Source organism: Carcharodon carcharias, chromosome 10 (assembly GCF_017639515.1).
Source record: "Carcharodon carcharias isolate sCarCar2 chromosome 10, sCarCar2.pri, whole genome shotgun sequence".
Lineage (NCBI taxonomy): Eukaryota > Metazoa > Chordata > Chondrichthyes > Lamniformes > Lamnidae > Carcharodon > Carcharodon carcharias.
Genome location: NC_054476.1, coordinates 157,741,501 through 157,765,562, shown reverse-complemented (window position 1 = coordinate 157,765,562; position 24,062 = coordinate 157,741,501). Strand labels below are relative to the sequence as shown.

Here is a 24,062-nt window from a genome sequence, read left to right as displayed (position 1 = left end):
TGAGCGGGCCTAGCATGAACTTTGTACATACGTGTGAAAGAGCATTGCAATCTCCCTGAGGCAGCTCCATGCCTCAGGGAGATGAAGCACTCTTTGAAAAAACTTAATGAACAAAAAAATGTCATAAAACATGACCCTCATGTGACTCTGTCACAAGAGCAGGGACATGTTTTTAATTCTAGTGTAAAATTTTTATTTGATTTTTAATTGCTTTAGGAAACCTCATCCCGCCTGTGGATGAGGTTTCCTAAACAGTGCAAAGGCCGCTTGGCATTTTTGCCTGCCCTCCAACTGTTAGGTTGGACAAGGAGTGTAAATTTGATGTTAATTACCCCTTTTAATGATCTTAATAGGCTTTTTAATTGTCGGCAGCCTTGCTGCCGACTCCGGTGTGCGCCTGCGGAATGAAATATCATTGGACTACGCAGTCATCGCGTGTCATTATACACTCGGCCGGGTTGGGTGTGTGTCCGCTCACAGAGCTCAATCTTCTGCCCCAGGAAACCACTGAACCCCTTCACTTTTAATCTAAATTTTCAAAGTGTGGAATAAAATACTATGATTGGATTAAGGTAGAAGCTACAGTGAAGATAAACAAATGTTAGGAAAAAAAATTAATAAAATTGCGTTTTTGAAAATATGTGGAAATCTTCAAAATTATGGAGAAATTTGACATTCCACAAATATAGCACTACTTTTTCAGGGCTAGTGAGGGTGTTCGTAAGTACTTATGAACTTAGCACCCTGTTAACAGCTCGGTTACTCCTTATTCAACAGAGTGCAACTTTTCCCAGCATTTTTACAGTGAGACTGATTGCATTAGAATGAAAGTTCTCAGCAATTCATGACTGCAATGAGATTGTTGCCTATGGCAACTTCCATATTACACCATGTGGAAGAGCCTTGAGTTATTGACGGCAACTTCTGAATTTCTGTGCCATTCTGCACATGTTGGAACTCCCAAAGTTGCTGTCAGTTTCAGTGGAGACACTGAGAGTTTCACCGTCACTCTGGGTCATTAAGAGGATCAAACTGGTCTCTCTTATTAGATGATAGTGACTGCTGGTTGGCGTGTTCTCAATCAGCAGGATCCAATTTTAACAAGTTGATGGCCTTCCTCTTTTGAAGTATTCCATCAGTTTGGTGTGGTGTGAAAGAGAGAGGGAAGAGACTATTTCCAAAAATCCTTGAATCACACTTGCAGTGGTCCTCAATAATTCTACAGAAGAAAAAAATGCACATTCTGGATACAAGTAATAAAAAAATTGCATTTAAGCGATGGGCCTAGCCCTAAGGTAAGCCTGTTTGCCTATTGAGAGCTACATAGATCTCCCCCCTTAATATGGAAGTTAAGTGCTTCCTCGTCACAATCTCAGACACGTCTATTAAAGGGGCCACGTGTGCAGGTCTTCCTGTCCCTTCACCTTCATTCATGAAGAAGTGTTTGGCAAAACCTTAATTATTCAACAGCGCATTGTTTGCTTCATAATGACATCGCGATTTGTGGCATCACTCACAACGTGTATTGGCACAGAAACAAAATAAGGATTTTCAAACACCGCACGAGGATGGCATCTCGTTTTAACATTAAACACCGAGGGCCAGGATTGTCCGGCCCCGTCATGGTGGGACCCACCGCGAGGGAGGCGGCGGCCCAGCCATAGGTCCGTTGACTTTTGCTGGGACCGGACGATCCCGTTAGGGGGCGGGGCCAGAGAATCCCGCCCCGAAGGAACATTAGGGCCTGAATTTGTAGGAAGGCCTCCCCCTGACTCCAGCTGCCCCCGGCCATTTTACGCTCAAACGAGCACTGACTGCGGCAGCAGGCGGGATTTCCGTCCATCGCTCGGGAGGAAGCCCCGCCTTGGAGAGCTGCCGGCCAATCTGATTGGCCCAGCAGCTCCCCGATTCCCGCAGCGACTGCGTCGCAGTTGGCCGGGAGATGAACTGCGCGGAGCTGCCTGGGACCAAAGGGGGGAGTTTTCCGTTTCCGGCTGGCACCGGGCGCCATGGCGGGCGTGAGTGGACAATATGGCGGGAAGGCCAAAAATCGGCTGTATGCTGGCGTGAAACACATTTGCAACCGTCCGCTCTGCCCGTCAACGGTGCGCCACATTTCCCGCCACCGGACATGGGGGGATCTTCATTTTAATACATCTGCATATCATTATAAGCCCAGCTCGCTGGAATCATCCCCACCCTACCCCCGCCCCCCCAACGCTGGATCATCTGAGCACACCAACTTGTTTCACTCCAGCGTATATCAGGCTTGCACCTGGCAAGCTGCGCTTCGAGGGAACTTGGAGCTGAGTGCATAGTAACGTTGAGCAGCGCTTGCGAGAGTCGCCTGTTGGACCTTAAGGTTCAGGCGCCGCGCATTCAGGCGAGGGCACGTCGCTTTCTCCCAGCTGACTGACAGGGTGGTGCCGGGGCGAGGGCTGCCCTGCGGTTGGGGGTAGTGGGTGGGCAAGGGCTGCACTACGGTTGATGGCAGTGCTCAAGCATGTGTGGCGGAGTGGGGGGTGGAGCGGGGAGGGAAGCGACCACGCCTTAGGGAAACCTTGTATAAAGTGACCATTCCTCCGCAGCTGAGACAGTTCAGACACAGCCACATTGACATGCCTGGAGTCAGGCTGCTAGCTTATCTGGCCATTCAAGCGACACAGAGGCCTGAAAATGCCACCAAATGCTCCAGAGGTTTTTACCCCGCAGGCACAGACTGCAAACTACTGTGCATTTTAGTGGACAGCAGAACAATTGGACGACTGTGGACGTTGTACAATCCCCTTGTGAAAGTTGGCCACGGAGCAGTGACTGGTAGAGACGCTCACAGCCCCTTTGCAATGTCAACATTCAGATTTGGACCAGTATCCCCCCTGGCTCGAGCTAACAGTGCAGCCTTGCAGTGTGGGTTAGGAGAACGCCTGTGCCTGAGCTGAGAGCACAGCCTGCAGTCCAATGGGCAAAGCTGCTGCCAATTGGTCAGGTGGAGTGGGACGGAGGTGGGTGGGGTTTCGGGTAGCCATGCGGCGCACTAATCTCTGGCCATCCAAATGGGGCCTTCAGACTTAACCAAGGTTCATAGTACACCCAAGCTAATCCACGCATCTCTCTCTTTCATCCTGCAGAAGGAGTACATCAGGAGCACGGAGCCTGGTGAACCAGCTGTATGCCTCGTGGCATACAGAGAGTGAAGACAAAGGAAAGAGGATGACAGAGGTGCCTGGCTGGGAAGAGGGAGGAACAGCACCCTCAAGAAGAAGGGGCGTTTGGGGCTCCTGTGCACCCTGCTGAAGAGCCACAGTGAGCTGACGCTCGTAGGCGCCATGCCAGGGTCTATAGACACCGCCTTTCATTCCTGCAGGTGACCAAGAATCACTGCCACCGAAGACTGCGTATGTCCAGGGAACTGGTCGGTCACATGTGCCAAACTACTGCAGGATCTAACACATGGGGACATCCACTGCCAGTGGCCGTGCAAGTGACCATGGCACTCAATTTCTACGCCAGTGGCCCCTTTCAGGGCTGCACCGGTGACCTCTGTGGGGTCTCACAAGCCTCCACCCACAAATAAATCCATGAGGTCACAGACGCTACCTTCATGAAGTCACACAACTTTGTGCATTTCACCCGGGAGCAGGAAGGCCAGGATGTAAGAGCACTGGGATTTGCCCAGATATCAGGTTTTCCACAGGTGCAGGGTGCCATCAGCTGCACTCATGTGGCACTCAGATCTCCGTGGTATTACGCGGTCAACTACGTCAACCACTCGCTGAATGTTCAGCTGGTGTGTGACCACCACAAATGCATCCTACAAGTCTGCACATGATTTCTACATTCTCAGTGGGTCTCAGATCCTGGACATCTTCCAGGGTCCACAGAGGCTTCAGGGTTGGCTCCTCGGGGACAAGGGCTACCCACAGAGGACTTGCTGCACATCTCCTCCAATGAGGAAGGGGTCAATGGGGATGAAGGGAGGAGGTCCTTGAGGGCGAGGATGGTGGTGATGAGGGCATCGCATTGACTAGACAAGGCAGGTGTGCTTGGGAGGCCCTCATAACTGCCAGATTTGTGGAGGATGATGACGACATGAAGTGAGGGGACACTATAGATCCTCACATTGCTGTCTGAATGTCTGACTCCTGTCTACCTAATGGGAGATCACTCGTGCTCAGTGAACAGGGTCATATCATGGAGATGCAGTGAGGAAACTTTAATTTCTCCTGATCCTATGGCATCCTTTGTGAGCTGAACCCTTCAGAACCACATTGTCACCGGGCACAGGTGCTGATGGGATGGGGAGCCAACTGCATCTCAAAGGCGCTGGGAGCACACAGAGAGAATGAGGGAACTCTGTACCACCAGCCCAGGACATCCTGGCAGCAATGATAAGCCCCATCGAGGTGTGGGCATGACTGATGTGTCCAGTGACTGTGAAGGTGCATCATCAGTGTGCTGGGAGGTTACACAAAGCACAGGGAAGAGGCCCTGGACTGAGACACCTGCCTATATCATGTGCAGGGACCAAGGTTTCATATCTGGGTGACACGAACACTGCATTAGGCAAGGAGACATTCTTGGGAGTTTATTAACAAAGTGAACAGGCTGTACAAGAGATTAACACCCATCCCCAGGCTGTGCAATTAGATCTCCTTAAGCTTCCTAACTCTGCCGCTATGTCTTGATGCTCCCCCATCATCCACAGTAGAGGTGGAGGCAGCCTGCTGACTGCTACACCCTGTCTGTGATGACCCTGATTTCAGGCATTCCTCCACCAGTCTGCAGCCTCTCCCTCTTGTTGTGTGCCAGCTTGTCCTGCATGGATAGAGATGGAGAGAGTGTAAGCAGGACACCTGCCAGGCCAGATGATAAAGATGCCTGGCATGTGTGGGTGGTGAGTGGTCCCATGGATAAGGTGAGGAGAGTGGTGGTGTATGTGAGAGAGTGAAGGGTGATGTCCCTTGAACTGGCAGTGGGAGAGATCCCTGTGGGTGTGTGATGGGTTTGTGAGCGTGTGAGTCGAGAGTGATGAGAGTGACTTACCCTGGCAGAATGGAGGAGATCATTCATCCTCTTGCGGCACTGGGTGGCTTTCCTCTTTTGCAGAGCATTGGTGCTGCCCATCACTGTCACCACCTCCCAAGCCGGATTAGTGAGGTCGCTGCCCATCCTGTGGACAGAGTAAGGGTAGAGGACCGGCCTTCACGGTGTCCAAAGATCATTCCAGGGACGCGTCACTTAATCAGGGAGGGGGGGGGGAGTTGGGTAGCTGCTGTCTTCTTGCCTTTCGGGGCCATGTCTTCTGTACAGCAGTCCTGGGCTGGAAGCTCTGAGAGGTGCGCGCGCGGCTGCACTTTAAATCTGGCGCCCGGCGTGAGGGAGCGGCGAGGTGATGGTGTGGCGGGTGGAAGAGAGGTTGCCCGTCAGTGAGCTGGCATGTGTTCCGGGAATCCAATATTAATGAGGCAGGATTGGAACGATTGAGGCCGATGCGTAAAACGTTCTTTGTCCCGCCCGCTACCGCACAGTGCAAAATCTGGGGCGATTCTGCCCTAAGTATCGGGGGCTGGAAATTCAAGTAAGTGCCGGGGGGTCAAGGGCGGGGAGAGTAGGGAAAGCCTTTGGGTGGGGGGAGCGAATGGGGGTTGTCTCCAGGTGGAGTGGGGTGATCGGGGTCCCGGGGGGGATAGGTTGGGATTGGGGGTGGGGGAGGGGGGAGGTCAGGAGGTCACTGGGCCCTTAAGAGGAGGCTGCCCCCAGTCAGAAGGGGGGGGGCTTCTGATGATGGCGACAACCCCCTCCCCCCCCTCCCCCGTCCCCCGCCCCCTTCCCCTGCCACCCATCCCCTTCCCACCCGAGATCTAACTTTTCTCCATTTTCGGCTTTCCCCCACTGGAGCTTCAATCCACCCACCGGCCTAAAATTGAGGCTGTCAGGAGGGGCAGGGGTTGGGGTGGGGGTGGGGCAGCGAAACAGCCCCAACTGGGGCAAGGGCGAGCTTTCCGTCTGAGGCCTGTGCCCGGCCCAGTGTAAACATTACTGCGAGGTCCCGGCAGGCAGGAACCCCCCGAGGGAATCCCGTCCCTGCAATTCCAACGCTACCCCCTCCCCCCTCCCCTCCTCCGGCCTAAAAACCCGCCGAGCGGGAGCGTAAAAATTCTGGCCGAAGAGAAACCCAAGAGGTACAGAGGCACCAGCCCTTCCCCCACCCTCTCACTGCAGCCTCTCCCAGCTGGGCCTGGCTTTTTTGGGAGGGGGACTCTCTCTGTTTCCCTCCCGATATGAGTTTACGTGGGCGCCACAATTTATGGGCCCCTGGATCTTAATTTTTTCCAAAAATCTATTGCGGCCGCCATTCCACATCTGCTCCCAGTCCACCGCCACTCCACAAGCGATAGACTGAGCCGTCAGGTTGTCTCAAGGCAGCTGTATCGTCACTGTACATATGAATGAAAAGTCTACTTGCAATGGGTATTTAAACCCAAAAAAAAATAGATACTTTCGTAAAATCTCAGAAGCAACCGTCAAGAGTGGATTTCGTGGTTGGCGCGAGGCACAACCTCACAGACCTCAGATAAAATAGTCAGTGCTGCGTTATCCGATTTCAGTTGAGGGGCGGTGATGGGGGAGATGCGCGCTATATATTACTTCAGGGTGGAGGTGATAATAATCAACCTCATTTTTTTCTTTTTTTCCCCTGGTTCACAATCCAGTGGTTCACGCGGGAACACTGGGTGAGAACCCTGGCCTTGACTCTGACACCTCCCGGTTTAGGAAAACCTACCACATTGGCCGTCTAGGTGCGTAATGGGCATTTAGCTGAGTAAGCAGAGCGCCTCTAATGCCCAGAGAGAGCCAGCACCCAGAGGAGCTGGGAACATAATTTTTGCGTCAAAAATCGTCCGGTCACTGGGTCAAGCTGACGAAACCAGCTTTTTAATTAATGCTTGCCAGGAAAGCAAAATCCTTCTTAAAGACAAGTTTCCATTTTATATAAACCGTACCCCAGGATATTGGTGTTCACAGCAAGGCTGGCATTTATTGCCCACGTTCAGTTGTCCTTGAGATGCCGGTGGTGAACCGCCTTCTTGAACCGCTGCGATCCACATGGTGAAGGTACACTGTTAGGGAGGGCGTTCTAGGATTTTGACTCAGCGACACTGAAGGAGCGGCAACATATTTCAAAGACAGGGTGGCGAGTGGCTTGGGGGGGGGGGGAGACTTGCGGGTGATGGTGTTCTCAAGTACCTGCTGTTCTTGCCCTTCTAGGTGGTGGTTGGGGGAGGGGGGGGGGTGGTCTCAGGTCTGGGAGATGCTGCCAAAGGAGCTTTGATGGCTTCATTCAGCGCATCCTGTAGAAGGTGCACTGGGGTAGGGAGGAGCAGGACAAACCATAAAAGCTTACAACACAGAAGGAGGCCACAAAGATTAAAAGGAGGAAGGGGATGTCAGCCCAGACACAGGTCACATGTTAAAATATTTCTTTGTTTGTATAATATTAATAAATTCCCATCATGTTGCCTGCAATAAGCTGGTGGATATTTTCTATATACACAGAGATTGCCCACCCTCACTCCACAGAACCATCTAGTGGCAACAGCATGTAACTACACCATGACGACAGATGCAACAAAATTGAAGGCAGAATATTGGCACCGCAAGTTATGATTCAGTTATGATAGGGTTAATGTTACACAAAATAAATACGTATGAGCAGCTTTATTGCTATATTGGTTTAGGGCTCTGATCCTGCTAGTAGTCTGAGGGTTAATAGTACCTCATAAAGATCTCGTCAAGGTCACAACATAAATTTTATTCTCAAAATTAAATGCCAGCCCCAGCAAATCCTGTCGTTAAAAAATTTTTATAGTACTTAACTCCTAGTCAGGAGGCTGTAGGCCTGAGCCCCAGCACTGCCTTGCATTTGAGTTTGGCTGGCCTTAGTTTGCCTAATGTCATGGCCGGGCGGTGAGCACTTAGCAAGATCGCAAAGTTAAGTCTGGATATGCCAAGCCGCTCGGCCCATTTGATTTCATTCTTCCTGGATGCTAATCCTTGGCTCTTGGAAGAGCGCTGGTATAATTCACCTTACAAAAGGGCTGCCAGCCTCATGCTTGATCTCAAACGTGCTCAATTTCATGCACTCTCTCACCGCCCCCCCACCCCCCCAACCCACCACCACACCCCCCCACCCCCCGCCCCACCCCCCACCCGCCGACCCCACCCACCGAGCCCATAACCAGGAGTGTCCGGAGGCTCATGCGGGGATCTTGAGGAAACCCAGTTACAGACTCTCCATGAGAGAGAAAACTCCCAACTTAGCTTTAGGAACAGAAAACAAAACATTCTAGCCAAGGCAGGAGTGTAAAACAAAGCCCAAACTTATACGTTTTACTTAACGCCAAGATGATTAAAAAGATGATTAAAACTCTGCAGTTTACTCCATCTGCGTGTGGCTTCAGCTGGTAACTAGGCAAAAGACGTTGCCCGTTGGCACAGATTTACAACAGTTAATCATCCGACTTTCATTACACTGTTAGGCCCTTTTTATTGAACACCCAGCCTCCCACTCCGAGCCATGATGATGCCTTACTGTGAGAGTTCTGCAGCTGGGTCACTGTGGCCATGAAGGGTTGCTGTGACATGTGACTCTGAGACTGCTGCATGATTGGCTGCTGATGCGGACTGTGAAGCTGCTGCGAAAACTGCACAGGTTGTAAAGCTGCCAGGCTGCTTGCTGTGACGCTGTTTATAACAGGGACGCTCTGCCCTTGGGATGTGCTTATACCTGAAAATGCAAAAAACAAAACAAAAAGGGAAAACCAGAAAACAATATCAATATCCTCAGCCGGAGCTTTTTAATAAAGAACTTGTCCAAATTCATTTTACACAATTATGAGGCTCTTAAAGGGGACCTGTAAAGCAACTCTCCCACCGCCCCCCCACCCCCACATTGTCCATCTATTCAAAAGAAGTCAGCAAAAGCTGTTAGACAGTGCAGCACAAGGGCACAGGACGCGGCACCGCAGTGGTAATGCTTTCTGGGGATGCAAGGCAGAGGCCTAGACAGCTTTTTGTGAGCTCAAATCCCGCAAGTGGTGTCGGTGGTTTGAAATCAACTGTCTAAATAAAAGGCGGGTCCCCCTTATCACTCGTTTGGAGCAGGGTGATGTTTGCGGGGGGGAGGGCGGCCTAGTGGTAATGCTATTGGGGCCTAGTAGCCCCCAGGCCTGGACAAGAACTCCACGAGAGTTCTTCAAATCGTACCATGACAGGTGGGGGATTTTAAGTAGAAGGTTCTCCCACAAGACCCCACCTTTAAGTGATAGCGTACTGACTGAGGATCAGGGTTGGGGGAGGTACGGAGTGAGGCATCTCATGGTCTGGTGCTGAGGTGGATACTGTTTCTAATTTTCATAAGGCACCCTGATTCAGATGCTCAGTGCAGATTCACAGCTGGCACAGGATTAGAAGAGGCTATGGGCTTGGAAAGTCAACGGAGAAATTACAGAATGAGTTGGATAGGTAACTAAAGGACACAGGTTCAAACTAACAAAAGATCACCCTGCTCTCATGCCCACATGTCTGTCCTTGTCTTGCTGCATTGTTCCAGTGAAGCTCAACGCAAACTGGAGGAACAGCACCTCATCTCCCGACTAGGCACTTTACAGCTTTCCGGACTGAATATTGAGTTCAGCAATTTTAGATCATGAACTCTGTCCTCCATCCCCACCCCCTTTCCAATTCCCCCCCCCCCACCCCACCCCCCACTTTTTTTTCCAATAATTTATATAGATTTTTCTTTTCCCACCTACTTCCATTATTTTTAAATGTATTTCCATCCATTGTTTTATCTCTACCTTTTAGCCTATCTCGATTCCTTCACCCCACCCCACCCCCACTAGGGCTATCTGTACCTTGCTTGTCCTGCTTTCTACCCTTAATTAGCACATTCCTCAGATAATATCACCACCTTCAACACCTCCTTGTCCTTTTGTCTGTGACATCCTTTGGTTATCTCCACCTATCACTGGCCCTCTATCCAGCTCTACTTGTCCCCTCCCCCGCCTTAAACCAGTTTATATTTCACCTCTCTTCTATTTTTCCTTAGTTCTGTTGAAGGGTCATTCAGACTCGAAACGTTAACTGTGTTCCTCTCTGCAGATGCTGCCAGACCTGCTGAGTTTTTCCAGGTATTTTTGTTTTTGTAAAAGATCTTTTGGGATAGATATCAGTAAGTTCAAATAGTGATTAAGGTAATAGGCTTCATAAGGAGCAGGAGCAGGACTAGGCCATTCAGCCCCTCCAGCCTGTTCCGCCATTTAACAAGTTCATGGCTGATGCAGCCATGGTCTCACCTCCTCTTTCTTGACTGATTCCCATAATCCTTAACTCCCTTACAGTTCAAGTCCAGAATGAAAACACAGTAAAAACTGAGCAATAAGAATACTGGTCCGAAATGTTTTTCCTATTGGGAAAACTTTAGGTTGAGTAAATCATGGAATCATTTGGTTAACAACTGGACACTGCAATGTGCATTTCATTGGGCGGAGGGATTGTGGAAGGTTGATTGGTCTCTGTGATACCCCTCATACCTACACCTTCAGTATTCAAAGATGTTCTTGGGATGTAGGCCATGCTGACAACACTTCACTTTCTGTCACTCCTAATTGCTCTCTGAGTAGTTTACTGAGCTATTAAGAGTCAGTTGTGAAGTGCAGACTACAGTGTCTAGCAGGTCAGATCTGTTAGGGTTAGCAGGTCCTCTTCTCTGAAGGACAATTAGTGAACCAGTTGGGTTTGGAATGAGAATCCGGCAACTCTTATGGACATAACTGAGGAGGGAGTTTCTGCTTTACTTGGGAGTCAGATTGAGCCTTGGCTCCTCATTAATGCTACAACTTCCTGGTGCTGGTGTGAAGCAAGGCCATTTTGTACCAACACTAAGGATCTAGTGCAAATGCAGCCAAAATCATTCTTAACTCATTATTTTTCATTCTTCCACATAGTACATTCTTAATAAAATTAAATTGTTGTTTCTGGTTGATTTTCTTATCTCTTCTATGATGGGATATTAAGATAGAAAAGGGGCCTGGTTCAGAGTCTTGCTCCACGGGAGTGCAGTTCAGGGAATCAGGGGTATTGAGCTCCATGCTCATGGCAAGCAAATCCCACACTGGCATTGCAAATCCCGCACTAGCATTGCAAATCCCGCACTGGCATTGCAAATCCCGCACTAGCATTGCAAATCCCGCACTGGCATTGCAAATCCCGCACTGGCATTGCAAATCCTGCACTGGCACTGGAAATCCCGCACTGGCACTGCAAATCCCACACTGGCATTGCAAATCCCGCACTGGCACTGCAAATTCCACACTGGCATTGCAAATCCCGCACTGGCATTGCAAATTCCACACTGGCATTGCAAATTCCACACTGGCACTGCAAATCCCGCACTGGCACTGCAAATCCCACACTGGCATTGCAAATCCCGCACTGGCACTGCAAATTCCACACTGGCATTGCAAATCCCACACTGGCATTGCAAATCCCACACTGGCATTGCAAATTCCACACTGGCACTGCAAATCCCGCACTGGCATTGCAAATCCCGCACTGGCACTGCAAATCCCGCACTGGCATTGCAAATTCCACACTGGCATTGCAAATCCCGCACTGGCATTGCAAATCCCGCACTGGCACTGCAAATCCCACACTGGCACTGCAAATCCCGCACTGGCATTGCAAATCCCACACTGGCACTGCAAATCCCGCACTGGCACTGCAAATAATTTCTTGGGTGCTGGGAGTCCTCAGAATTTCTTGTTTGAGCCTGGGCAGTGCTCACTACCTTGTAGTGTACTCAAGTACCACAGTTGACCCTTATCTCATTCTCAGCTGACATCCATACATGTGGACTTCCCAGCAGTAGCCATTGAACAGTAGCTGACTGACCAAATTGCGCTGCTGTCTTGTGCAGAGACACTGATACCAATTATAAGGGTAAATTCAGTGGGGTGGCGTTAGGGCTACAGTTCTGTATTCAATACAGTCTCAAGGTTTCAACAACCTCACGCCTGAAGCACTAGCACTCCAAACATTTGAGCACAGATTTGTAAAAGTCAAATCATGTTTGGCTAATCTAACTGAAGAGCCCAATACTGTGTTGCCTGCCAGCAGACACAATGCCCACTGTCTCCAGCACTGGCGCACGATTAACTGTGATGGATTGCTGCACTGCACCCTGTACAAGGTTACTTCGACAGTGCCTCCTGGTCGCTTGACCTCTACTGCTGAGAAGGGCAACAAAACAATGGAGACACCGTCATCTCCATATTCCCTTCCAGGTGACGAACCATCATGACTTGGGCATGTAGATTGTCAGTCCTTTACTGTCGCTGGAATACCTACTGAGCACCATTGTGAGAGCACCATCCATTGCAAGGACTACAGTTCAAGGTGAAGACCCACCAGCTTTGCAGGGCCACTAACGATGGACAACAATCACAGCCTGGTCAGTGTCACCCTCACCCAGCAAACAAATAATAGCAAAAAAGGGAGAGATACAAACTCCCACTGAACATGTCTCCCCTCCCGGGAGCTCTTACTCAGCTTCTAATACCTCACCTGTAGTCCTGCTAAGATCAGTCAGCCAAGTTGAGATAGGAGTCGACCGTTATAACCTTATTGGTCTATATTGGCTCAGTGCCACACCACATGGTATACCTATTTTGCCAGCAAAGCCAGGTGCCCTAGTAGCAAACCTATCATGAATAAACATAAGCACTGCTAACCCAGGTGCCTAGAACATTATGGAACTCTCATTGCAAAGTGAAAAAGCAGCTGACTAAATGTCACCCTCAATATAGCTGGTTGGTTGGAAAGAAGCCATACTTTGTGCTATCGCCATGACTCCAGAGAGGGGGTTGATGATGAGGTTCTGCGTTTGTTGATGATTGTGATGTGGAGGCTGTGACAAGCTATGGATATTTGTCAACGTGCTGACTGGAGGCAGAGGTCCACCTGCGGCAGTGATCTAAACAAAGAGAAAAGGGAAAAAACAGCTCAGATACCTGTCCCAAAAGTTACCAATATAGTGGCATGTTTTCAGCCAGTGGACATAAGTGCATCATTAAATGGGCCATCGCATCTGTAAACAGTAAGGAAACATTTGAATGCATTACGAATTATTTGCATTATCCAATTCCTTTTTTATGGACATGAGGAGAAGCTCTGGGTTTTGTCCCTGGCCTCAACAGTGACTTTCTTCAAAGTGTACAGACTCGGCGGTTTGGCTACCATCATGACAAGATTTGTACCCTGAGGCAGCTCTTAAAGTCATGAACAAGACATGGCACATCACCAATCCAGTGTCACTATCCCCATCGATGCTCCAAAACAAACACAGGTGGGATTACTATTGGAAAGTGACTGGGACTGGTCAGATGGGACACTAGGATCAATGGTCTTTTCCAGTACTCCTCAATCTTTATGCTCCTAACAGGAGCCTCCAGGTTTCAAAGAATTTGTACCTGAAGCACAAGCATTCCAAACATCTAAGCATGGATTTGTAAAAGGCAAATCACATTTGACTAAGAATAAAGAAGGCACACAGATAAAGGAAAGGCAGTGGATGTTGTCTATATTGATTTTAAGAAAGCATTTGACAAAGTACCACATAAAGGGCTGGTTAACAAAATTGAGGCTCATAGGATAGGAGCGTCAATGTCAGCCTCATAAAAAATTGGCTTAAGGACAGAAAACAGCGAGTTGTGGTATTGGTTGTTTCTCTGACAAGAGAATGTAGACATTGTTGTCCTGACAGGGTCAGTGATAGGATCATTGCTTTTGACTCAGATATTGGAATGCAGAATAAAATTTCAAAATTTGCTCATGATAGCTAACAAACTGGAGGTTTGGCCAGCAGTGAGGATAATACCAATCAACAACAATAGGACATAGATAGACGAGCAGAATGGACAGATAAGTGGTAGATGGAATCTAGTACAGAGAACTGTGAGATGATGCATTTTGGCAAAAGGGATAGGGAGAGGCAATACAGACTTAATGGCCAGTATTTTCCATCCCTTCCCACCAATGGGACCTTACGGTGCCACCGAAGGCAACGGGGCCGAAAAATTCTGCCCAATGACACAGTTCTAAAGGCCATAAAGAGACAGAGGGACCTGAGGGTTCAAGTGCATCGATTTTTGAAGATGGCAGGATATATTGAGAGAGGAGTTAGCAAAGCTTATAGAATTTAAGGCTTCATAAATTGAGATAGACTCACAGATGTTTACAGCACAGAAGGAGGCCATTTGACCCATCGTGTCCGTGCCGGTCAACAAAGATCTGACTCCATTAATACCATTTTCCAATGCTTGACCCATAGCCCTGAAGGCTATGGCAACACAAGTGAATATCTAAATACTTCTTAAATGTTACAAGAGTTTCTGACTCAACCACCCTTTCAGGCAGTGAGTTCCAGGCTCCCACCCCCTTCTGGGTGAAAAAATTTCTCCTCAACTCCCCTCTTAGCCTTCTAACTCTTACCTCAAATCTATGCCCCCTGGTTATTGACCCCTCTACTAATGGAAAAAGTGCCTATCTATATATCCACCCAATCTATGCCCTTCATAATCTTATACAGCTCTATCAGGTCCCCTCTCAACCTTCGCTGCTCCAAGGAAAACAACCCCAGCCTATACAATCTTTCATCATAGTTCAGACCCTCCAGCCCAGGCAACATCCTGGTAAATCTCCTCTGCACCCTCTCAGTGCAATCACATCCTTCCTATAGTGTGGTGACCAGAACTGCACGCAGTAGTTCAGTTGTGGCCTAACCAGCGTTTTGTACAGATCCAGCATAACCTCCCTGCTCTTGTATTCTATGCCTCAGCTAATTAAGGCAAGTATCCTTCTTAATCACCTTATCTACCTGCCCTGCTACCTTCAGGGATCTGTGGATATGCACACCAATGTCCCTCTGATCTTCAGTACTTTCCAGGGTCCTAGCATTCATAGTGTAATCCCTTGCCTTGTTAGCCCTCCCCAAGTGCATTACCTCACACTATTGAGTACAAAAGCGAGAAAGTTACCCTGAACCTTTATAAAGCTCTGGTTAGGCCACAACTATTGTATTGCATCCAGTTCTGGTCACCACACTTTAGGAACGATGTGAGAGTCGTTGAAAGGATGCAGAGGAGATTTACCCATAATAGTTCCAGGGATGGGGTGCTTTAGCTCCAAGGTTAGGCTGGAGAAGGTGGGGTTGTTTCCCTTTGGAGCAAAGGAGGTTGAGGGGTGATTAAATGAATAGAGGCCTACAAGATTACGACAGGTCTGGACAAGGTTGAAAAAGAAAAGCTGCTCCCATTAGCCGATGGCACAAGGACTTTGGGGCACAGATTTAATGTTTTGGGCAAGAGATATGGTGGTGGGGATCAGGGGGAAACATGAAGAAGAATCTTATTAGGCAGCAAGTGGTAATCGCCTGGAACTCACTGTCTACAAGGGTGATGGAAGTGAAGATGATGATTGAAGGCAACTGGATGGGCACTTAAGGGAAATAAAATCGCTGGGCTACAGGGACAGAGCAGAGAAATGGGACTGACTGGAATGCTCCATAGAGGGCTGGCCTGAACTCAATGGGCCAAATGGTCTCCTTCTATGCCTTAATGACACTTCAGCCCCATGACTTTCCTCTGTGACTTCGCCAGAGAGTAATGCCAATCACTAATTAATTCTCACCAGCTCCTCTGCACAGGAAAGGTGAAGTGGTGCCCTGCATTCACTGAGAGCAGTTACATACCAATAGCAAATAGTGCAAATCACCATTAAATGGTAAATGGTTGCCAGCTACAATCTAATTGCAATTAATGGCCATCAATGGAAAACCTTCGTGCCAAGAACTATTTGCACCATACAAATGAAAGGATAAAATGAGATTAAGTCCTGGAAGAAGGTTCTAAGACTGATGAGGGGAGGATTCTTGCTGGAAGGTCTAAGCCTAGAACATGGAGCGGAAAATTGCAAACCAGCAGGAAACTGGCATTTGGCCGCATTCCGAATTTTCCTGTCCTGCCCGCCATGATGCTTGCTGCTGGCGGGACCAGAGAATCCCGCCCATAAACCTTTCCTTTCTCCTTACACACTCATAGAATCATAATCATCTTACAATATAGAAGGGAGGAAGCCATTTGGCTCTTGGCTGCCGGTGCTGCCTTTCTGACAGAGTTATCCACAAAGTCCCATTCTCTTGCCTTTCCATTTCCATTTTAACATTTCACTTTTTACTGAAAATGTATCCACTTCCCTTTTAAAAGGAATTGTAGATTAATTTGACGGTTGAAGTTTTATATTGCAAGTGTCATGATCAATCTCCATGAACAAATGGGTCGTTGAGGGGATTTTAGGAGGAAAGTCTCGTCCTTTTTTGCCCTTTTCTCTCCTGAAGGTGCTGACTCATGCAGGAAACATTTCTCTAGCTCCCAGCTGCCTGAGTGGCCAATTCCCTAGGCAACGAGCAAGTCTCAGTTGTTCCTGATATACTGCAACCCAAAATGGCCTGTTTTTCTTCCCCCAAAGAATGGCATGCATGCTATTGAAGAGCTCCGCACTTCCACAAACCCAATGCTTTGCCTTTCATTCAGGTGAGCTTTGATGGAAAGCACTCAGAGGTAGCTGGTTGTTTGGGGGAGGAGGCACTTTCAGCAGCAGAGCTGGGAGAAGCGCTCACTCACGAAGCAGGATTTTCCAACCCTGCTGAGGCTGGGAGAGTAGGCAGATGAGGGGTGGGTGTGCGCCAAAAATATCCACACAGGCCATCGGGTTGTTTTCTGACCCTGTGCCTGGTGTCAGCCATTTTGACCAAGGTGAGTTCAGGGCCCAGCAAGGCCACTTCCCCACCCCCAACCCTCATAACCCCACTCGGCCCTAACGATGGTGGCCTGGCTGCTTTATGTGCTTTTTAAAATTCTTAAGAAACCTTCACGGCGAAGCAGCCCCTCAGTTACTTACCCTTTACTGCAGCTGGATACACCTATGAAAGCCTCTGATTAGCCATCCAGCTTCGAGAGCCCGTCCGCTGCCCTTCATTGGATGGGGAACCTGTCTCCATATCAGTTAAGGGGGTGCCCTAGCCAAAATTCCAAACAGTGACTGCTCCCCACAACCACACTCCCCTCCGCCTCCCCCCCACACCCCACCACCACCCCAGGGGTGCGGACAAAGTCCCAGCTCCTGTTTCCCACCACCCCCCCCCAAAGCGAAAATTCTGCCCAAGGAGTTTGTCCTGTAAATGGTACTTTGATGTCTGCGCATACACTTCCTGAATCCTTATTAGAAAATACATTTGAGGCACAGCGAAGCAGCATAGTGAGGTTTCAGTGCACAAGATCTGATCCCAGCCATGTCCCCATGGAAGACATTGAACAGAGGTCTAGCTTCTCCCTAGAGGATCTTCAGACCATTCTCTGGTACTCTCAAGAAGCCAGCTGTCTAACTCCCAACTGGTGTCTAGCCCTTCCTCTTAGTAAAGTATGACATGTGGTGTGGCGTCCATCGTAGAAGAAAGATTGAAACATGTAAGGAAAAGCGAATGAGCTCAGTCAAGAGGCTGGGAATGGTTAGCACGATATTATGGGTTGAAAAGCCAGTGGATTGGAGGAGGAAGGGAAGCTTAGAGAGTTGAAGAGTCCCGCTGTTTAGAAACAGAATAAAAGGTTGCACAATGAGTCTAGGCTGTAGGATGGATGTAAGTACGGTAGAAAGGAAGGAATGCTGGAAGAAAAGAGGTAGAAAGAAAAGGATAAAGAAATAAAGGAAGGTAGGAAGAAAGAAAGTAAAAGCCCTTACTTTGTGCTTAATCATGTCCTTGCAACATATAGCACTTCACAATCTAGATGTCATGGTTCACATGGGAACCAATGACATAAGTAGAACCAGGAATGATGTTCTGCTAAGAGAATTTGAGGAGTTAGGATCCAAATTAAAACACAGAACATTTTCTTTCTTTCATGGGATGTGGGCTTCATTGGCAAGGGATGTTGCCCATCCCGAATTGCCCTTGAACTTGAGTGGCTTGCTAAGCCATTTCAGAGGGCAGTTGAGAGTCAATCACATTTCTGTGGGTCTGGATTCACATGTAGGCCAGGTAAGGATGGCAGATTTCCTTCCTTAAAGGGCATTAGTGAATCAGATGGGTTTTCACAAAAATCAATGATAGTTTCATGGTCACCATTACGGAGGCTAGCTTTATAATTCCAGATTTTATTAACTTAATTTATTAACTTAATTTAAACCCCCCTAGCTGCCGTGAAGCAATGTCCCCAGAGCATTAGGCCAGACATCTGGATTACTAGTCCAGTAGTATTACCACTGTGCCACCATCCTCCCCCAAGCTATCAAAGGTAATCATTTCTGGATTGTTACCTGAGCCACGCGCCAATTGGTATAGGGTTAAGCAGATTAGAGAATTAAATGCATGGCTCAAAGAGTGGCACGGAAAGAAGGGGTTTCGATTCATAGGGCACTGGCATCAGTGCTCAGGAGAGAGTGAGCTATTCTGTTGGGATGGGCTACACTTGAACCAGGATTGGACCAGCGTCCTGGCCAATCGTATAACTTGGGCTGTGGACAGAGCTTTAAACAAACAGTGGGAAGGTGGGGGGGGTTGGGGTGTGTGTGTGTGTGTGTGTGTGTGTGTGTGTGTGTGTGTGTGTGTGTGTGTGTGTGTGTGTGTTCAGGTGAAGAGGGGGTTAGAAATCCTAGGAGAAAGGTCGAGGCAGCGGAGGAATGTAACAATGTGGGTTAAGGCAAGCAGAATGGGACAGGAAAGGACGGAGAGTTTAACAAAAAATGTGTATCAATGAATAAGGTCATTGCAGGGAATAGAAGCAAAAAAATGAAATGAACAGTTCTTTATCTGAAACATCTGCAATAAAATAGATGAACTAGTGGCACAAATAAGAGGTAAATGATTTAGATCTAATCACCATTACAGAGACATATGGTTATAAAGTGATCAAGGTTGGGCAATAAATATTCCAGGGTGCACAATGTTTAGGAAACACAGACAGAATTACAAAAGAGGAGGAGTAGCCCTGATAGTAAAGGATGACATAAAGACATTAGAGAGAAGGGATCTGGCCTCAGAAGATCATGAAGTAGAATCAGAAAGGGTGGAAATTAGAGATAGCAAGAGCCATCACGCGCTGTTTTACGCTTGAGCAGGTCAGGTGCGCACCCACCCGCTCAGCGAAAAATTCTGCCCTAGGTTCCTGAAGTGCAGTGGCGAGTGGAGCGGACGATCGCAAAAACTGGTTTCACAACGGCATGCAACCGATTTTTGGCTGTCTTGCCATATTGAGCCCCCCAAGACCACCATGACGCCCGACGCCAATGGAGCCGGGAAAATTCTGGCCTTTGTGTCTGTCTTCACAGTAGAAGACACAAGTTTCATTCCAGAAAGAGGTGGTAAACTAGGGGCTAAAAAGGAGTGAGGAAATTAGGGAAATTATTATCAACAGAGAAAAAGTATTGGCGAAACTTAAGGGACTAAAATGTGACAAATCCCCTGTGCCTGATGGCCTTCACCCTAGAGTTCTAAAGAAAAAGCTGCAGAGATAGTGTATGCACTGGCTATGATTTTCCAGAATTCATTGGATTTGGGAACAGTCCCATCAGATTGGAAGTTGGCAAATGTTACTCTGCTTTTTAAGAAAGGAGGGAGAGAGAAAACAGGGTACTACAGGCTAGAAACAGAAATACCTGGAAAAACTCAGCAGGTCTGGCAGCATCAGTGGAGAAGAGCACAGTTGACGTTTCAAGTCCTCATGACCCTTCAACAGAACTTTCTGTTCTGTTGAACGTTCTGTTGAAGGGTCACGAGGACTCGAAATGTCAACTGTGCTCTTCTCCGCCGATGCTGCCAGATCTGCTGAGTTTTTCCAGGTATTTCTGTTTCTGTTTTTGTTTTTGATTTCCAGCATCCGCAGTTCTTTGCTTTTAGAACTACAGGCTAGTTAGTCTAACATCAATTGTTGGGAAAATGCTGGAATCTATTATTAAGGAAATGTTAACAATGCACTTAGAAAAGCATAAGGGAAATCCTGTTTAACAAATTTAGTGCAGTTTTTTGAGGATGTAACTAGTAAGATAGATAAAGGGGAACCAGTAGATATAGTATATCTGGATTTCCGAAAAGTCCTTGATAAGGTGTCACACAAAAGATCAATAGGCGTGCCTGGAGCTGGAGGTAATATAGAGGATTGGTTAACAGATAGGAAGCAGAGAGTGGGCATAAATCAGGTTAATCAGGAGAAAGAGTATGAGAGGAAGCTAGCTAGAAATGTAAAAATGGCTAGCAAGAGTTTCTGCAGGTATTTAAACAGGAAAAGAGTAAATTAAGTGAGTGTGGTTGTGAGAGTGACAATCGGGAGCTAATAGTAGATAATAAAGAAATGGTGGATGAAATGAACAAATATTTTGTTTCTGTCTTCACCATAGAAGATACAAAAAAAAATTCCAGTAAGAGCTGTAAATCAGGAGGTGGAAGGGAGAAAGGAACTTGGTAAAATTACAATCACTAGGTAAGCAGTACTGAGCAAACTGATGGAGCTACGGACTGACAAGTCTTTGGGCGCAGACGGACTTCATCCCAGAATCTTAAAAAAGGGTGTTTATGAGATAATAGATGTGTTGGTGCTAATTTTCCAAAATTCACTAGGTTCTGGAAAGTTTCCATCAGCCTGGAAAGTAGCAAATATAGCCCTTCTATTCAAGAAGGGAGGAAGGCAGAAAATGGGGAATTATAAGCCACTTATCTTGACGTCTGTCATGGGGAAGGTGAGGAAATTGGGTCTATCTTCTCTGGAGTTTAGAAGAATGACAGATGATCTTGTTGAAATGTACAAGATTCTGAAGGGGTTTGATAGGGTAGACACTGAGAGTTTGTTTCTGCTGGTAGGTAAAATATGGAGGCACAGTCTCACTTTAAGGGGGCTATCATTTAGGACTGAAATGAAGGGAAATTACTTCACTCAAAGGGTTGTGAATCTTTGGAATTCTCTACCCCAGAGAGTTATGGATGCTCCATTGTTGATTACATTTAAGACTGGGATAGACAGATTTTTGGCCTCTCAGGGAATAAAGGGATATGGGAACAGGCAAGGAAGTGGAGTTGAAGCCCAAGATCAGCCATGATCGTATTGAATGGTGGAGCAGGCTCGACAGGCCGTATGGTCTACTCCTGCTCCGGTTTCTTGCATTCTTGAGTTCATATACAGTGAATTAGCTTTGGAGTGCAGCGACTGGTATGTAGGCAATGCCAGCCTGGGGATGTCAAAAAAACTGAGCAAAAAATAAAACAAATGAGCTTATTATCAATGTGATTGTTGCCAGTGATAAAGAATAGTGTCATGCCCAGAACACAACTTTACAACGCATTTAATCAATAAATTGAAAAGGTTCCTTTGTCAGCTTTATTGGTTGAGTACAGAACCTGCACCTTTAGTGCTGTGCAGGCTAAGGGTTACAGCACTGCCTTTCAGTCCTAACTTATTTTGGATTCCAGACCTTCATTTCCTACAAAGCTCTCATTGTTTTGTATGAGCCTGTCCGCCATTAAAAAGAGACTTGTTTGTTTTGCCTTCTCAGACTCTTATCTTATCAGCATTACAGTTACAATGGTGCAGGTGTACTCACCATCTTGCCATCAGGTGACAGCAGACTGTGGCTTGGGTCCAGGTTTGCTGGCGAGACTTGCTGTAAAACTGTTTGGCTTGTCACCATGGCACTGTTACCATGGTGGCTGATTGCTGTGGAAGAGGAGACTTCACTGGTCCCTTGCTGGCCATATCGCACACCTGCTGCACAAAATAAATTAAAAATCAAATACATTGAAATAGACTGAATTCTATTTTAGCCTCTGAAGCGACAAGGCCCAACTGAGAGCAAACAAAAAAGAACACATGAAGTAAACACTGACATGGTGGTGGGGGCAAAGGTGAAAGGTCTCTGGTGTATTTAAGTATGTCAGTCAACGTTCTGCCTGCATTCCCACTAAACAGTAGGATGAGAAGATCAGCATTACAAGGCACAAAACCAGATGTGACAAGAACATCAAATTATGACATATGTCAAAGGCAGCATTTAACTTTATAATGATGATAAAGCCAAATACAGTTCAGAATTTCAACCTTTGTAGGTTTTCTTCTGTTAAAAATAATTTTCCATTGGTTTTTTTAAGCTGAATTATGTGATAAAACCTAGATGCAATCCTGACTCATGTAACTTAAGGCAAAGCTCTGATATTCTTTGGAAGTGCTAGACCTTCTCCCCATTAATTCTGAACAGGATACTATCTGGGCCATGATCTGCAATGGCAGTCAAGGCAATCTGACACATGAACCCAACAGATGGGCACATCTCCACTTTATTGCTGATGAATGACCAACCAGCCTGGCTTATTAACTGCACATGGAGGGATAGACCTGTCACTACAGCCTGGGACTATCCCCACTCAGTTCCAGATAATCCTGCAAGTTAAGGCCTTGATGGGAAGGCTGGACCAAACAGACAAGAAGCAGAAAGTGTACAAGTGCCCTGTTTTGGTTAGCTGCTTGGTTTCAGCCGGTTAAAACTCCCACAGTACCCTAGGTGCATAACTATGTGTCCCTAACATTTGACTCTTGCCAACCTGTGCCTCAATTCCCTTGTTTTTTGGCCGGGTGGAGTGGTGTCCTTAAGGGAAAAGAGTGTGCATTTCATATCAGGTTAACAGAATCTGTGTAGCTTTCTCAGGGGTTAGACGCCCATCTAACTAGAAGTAATCTGCTATGTCACATTAAACAGGATGATAGCACAACACAAATGAATGTCACATCAGATCTTGTGCACAAAAAGCACTTGTGAGCAGGAAGATCCTTGTTAGCAGGGTACTTCAATGTTAGTGAAGCAGTTGCTTTAAACCTTGCACTCTTGGTTGAACTAGAGATAAAGTTAGCATCAAACTCCAGAACGGCTGTTTATAACCATGAATTATGGCGGATGAGACATTTCTTTCAGTCCATCTTGATTATAGGGAAGGGGAAGATGGAGTTGAGGTTGGGAGTCTTTCCCAGTCTCAAGATTACTGAGGCTGACCTCTCAAGGCTGCCCAAGGTTTGCCTCAGTTGGGCAAGTTTTGTCAGTGAGGCTTAACATCCTGAGGAAATAAAAGCACTACTGCCCGGCTCACCCTGACTGAGTAGCACCTCCTGCCAGCTGGCCATGTTGGGGCACTGATGGTTGTGGAGATGTTCATAGCCAAGAGCACCTTGACTTCCTTCATGAAGGAAGATACCGGGCAGCGAGTGGCCTATGAGGGGAGAAAATGGGGAGAAAAAAAAGATAAAATGAAAAAAAATAAATTTGACTAGAACACGGACAGACAATAACAAATTGCATTTCTGAAGTGAAACTCATGTGCAGCAATGAAAGGATGTGTATTTATATAGAACTTTCCACATCTTCAGGACATCCCAAAGTGCTCCATAGCCAATTAAGCATTTGCACAATGCAGCCATCATTGTAAAGGAGACAAAGGTGACAATCAATGTCTACACAGCAAGTTCCCACAGATAGCAATGAAGTAAATGTCCAGCCAATCTGTTTGAAGTTTTGGTTGAGGGATAAATATTGGCCAGAACAGGGGTGAACTCACCTGATCTTCAAAAAGTGACAAGGTATATTCTATGTTTGCATTAAAAGATGGCAGATGGGGCCTCAGTTTAATAAAAGACAACACCACTAACAGTGCAGCACCCCTTGGTACTGCACTGAAACACCAGTCTGGATTATTTGCTCAAATCTTGGAGCTGAGTTTGAATGCACGACCAGCTGACTTAGAGACAGAGGTGCTCCCTACTTTGCAAAGAACACCTATATAATATGGCTAAAGAGCAAAAAACGGTAGATAATAAACAGGAGGAATAAAGAGAAAATGGAGGGGCTTAGCATTGATTGGGCAAGGCATAGGAAAGAGAGGAAGTTGGAAACGCAGGAAGGGAGGTGACTAGCCA

At 47.3% G+C, this 24,062-nt stretch overlaps 1 protein-coding gene across 1 annotated transcript in view; it reads right to left on the bottom strand.

Annotated features, from left to right (window-relative positions):
• hnf1ba (HNF1 homeobox Ba) overlaps positions 1-24,062 on the bottom strand; it is an 89,549-nt gene that overhangs the window by 5,546 nt on the left and 59,941 nt on the right. Inside the window, exons 5-7 of the mRNA XM_041196716.1 lie at positions 21,706-21,869; positions 12,895-13,036; positions 8,594-8,788 (exon numbers count right to left, since the gene is read on the bottom strand). Of these exons, the coding sequence (XP_041052650.1) occupies positions 8,594-8,788; positions 12,895-13,036; positions 21,706-21,869 (501 nt within the window). The remainder of the gene's footprint in view (positions 1-8,593; positions 8,789-12,894; positions 13,037-21,705; positions 21,870-24,062) is intronic.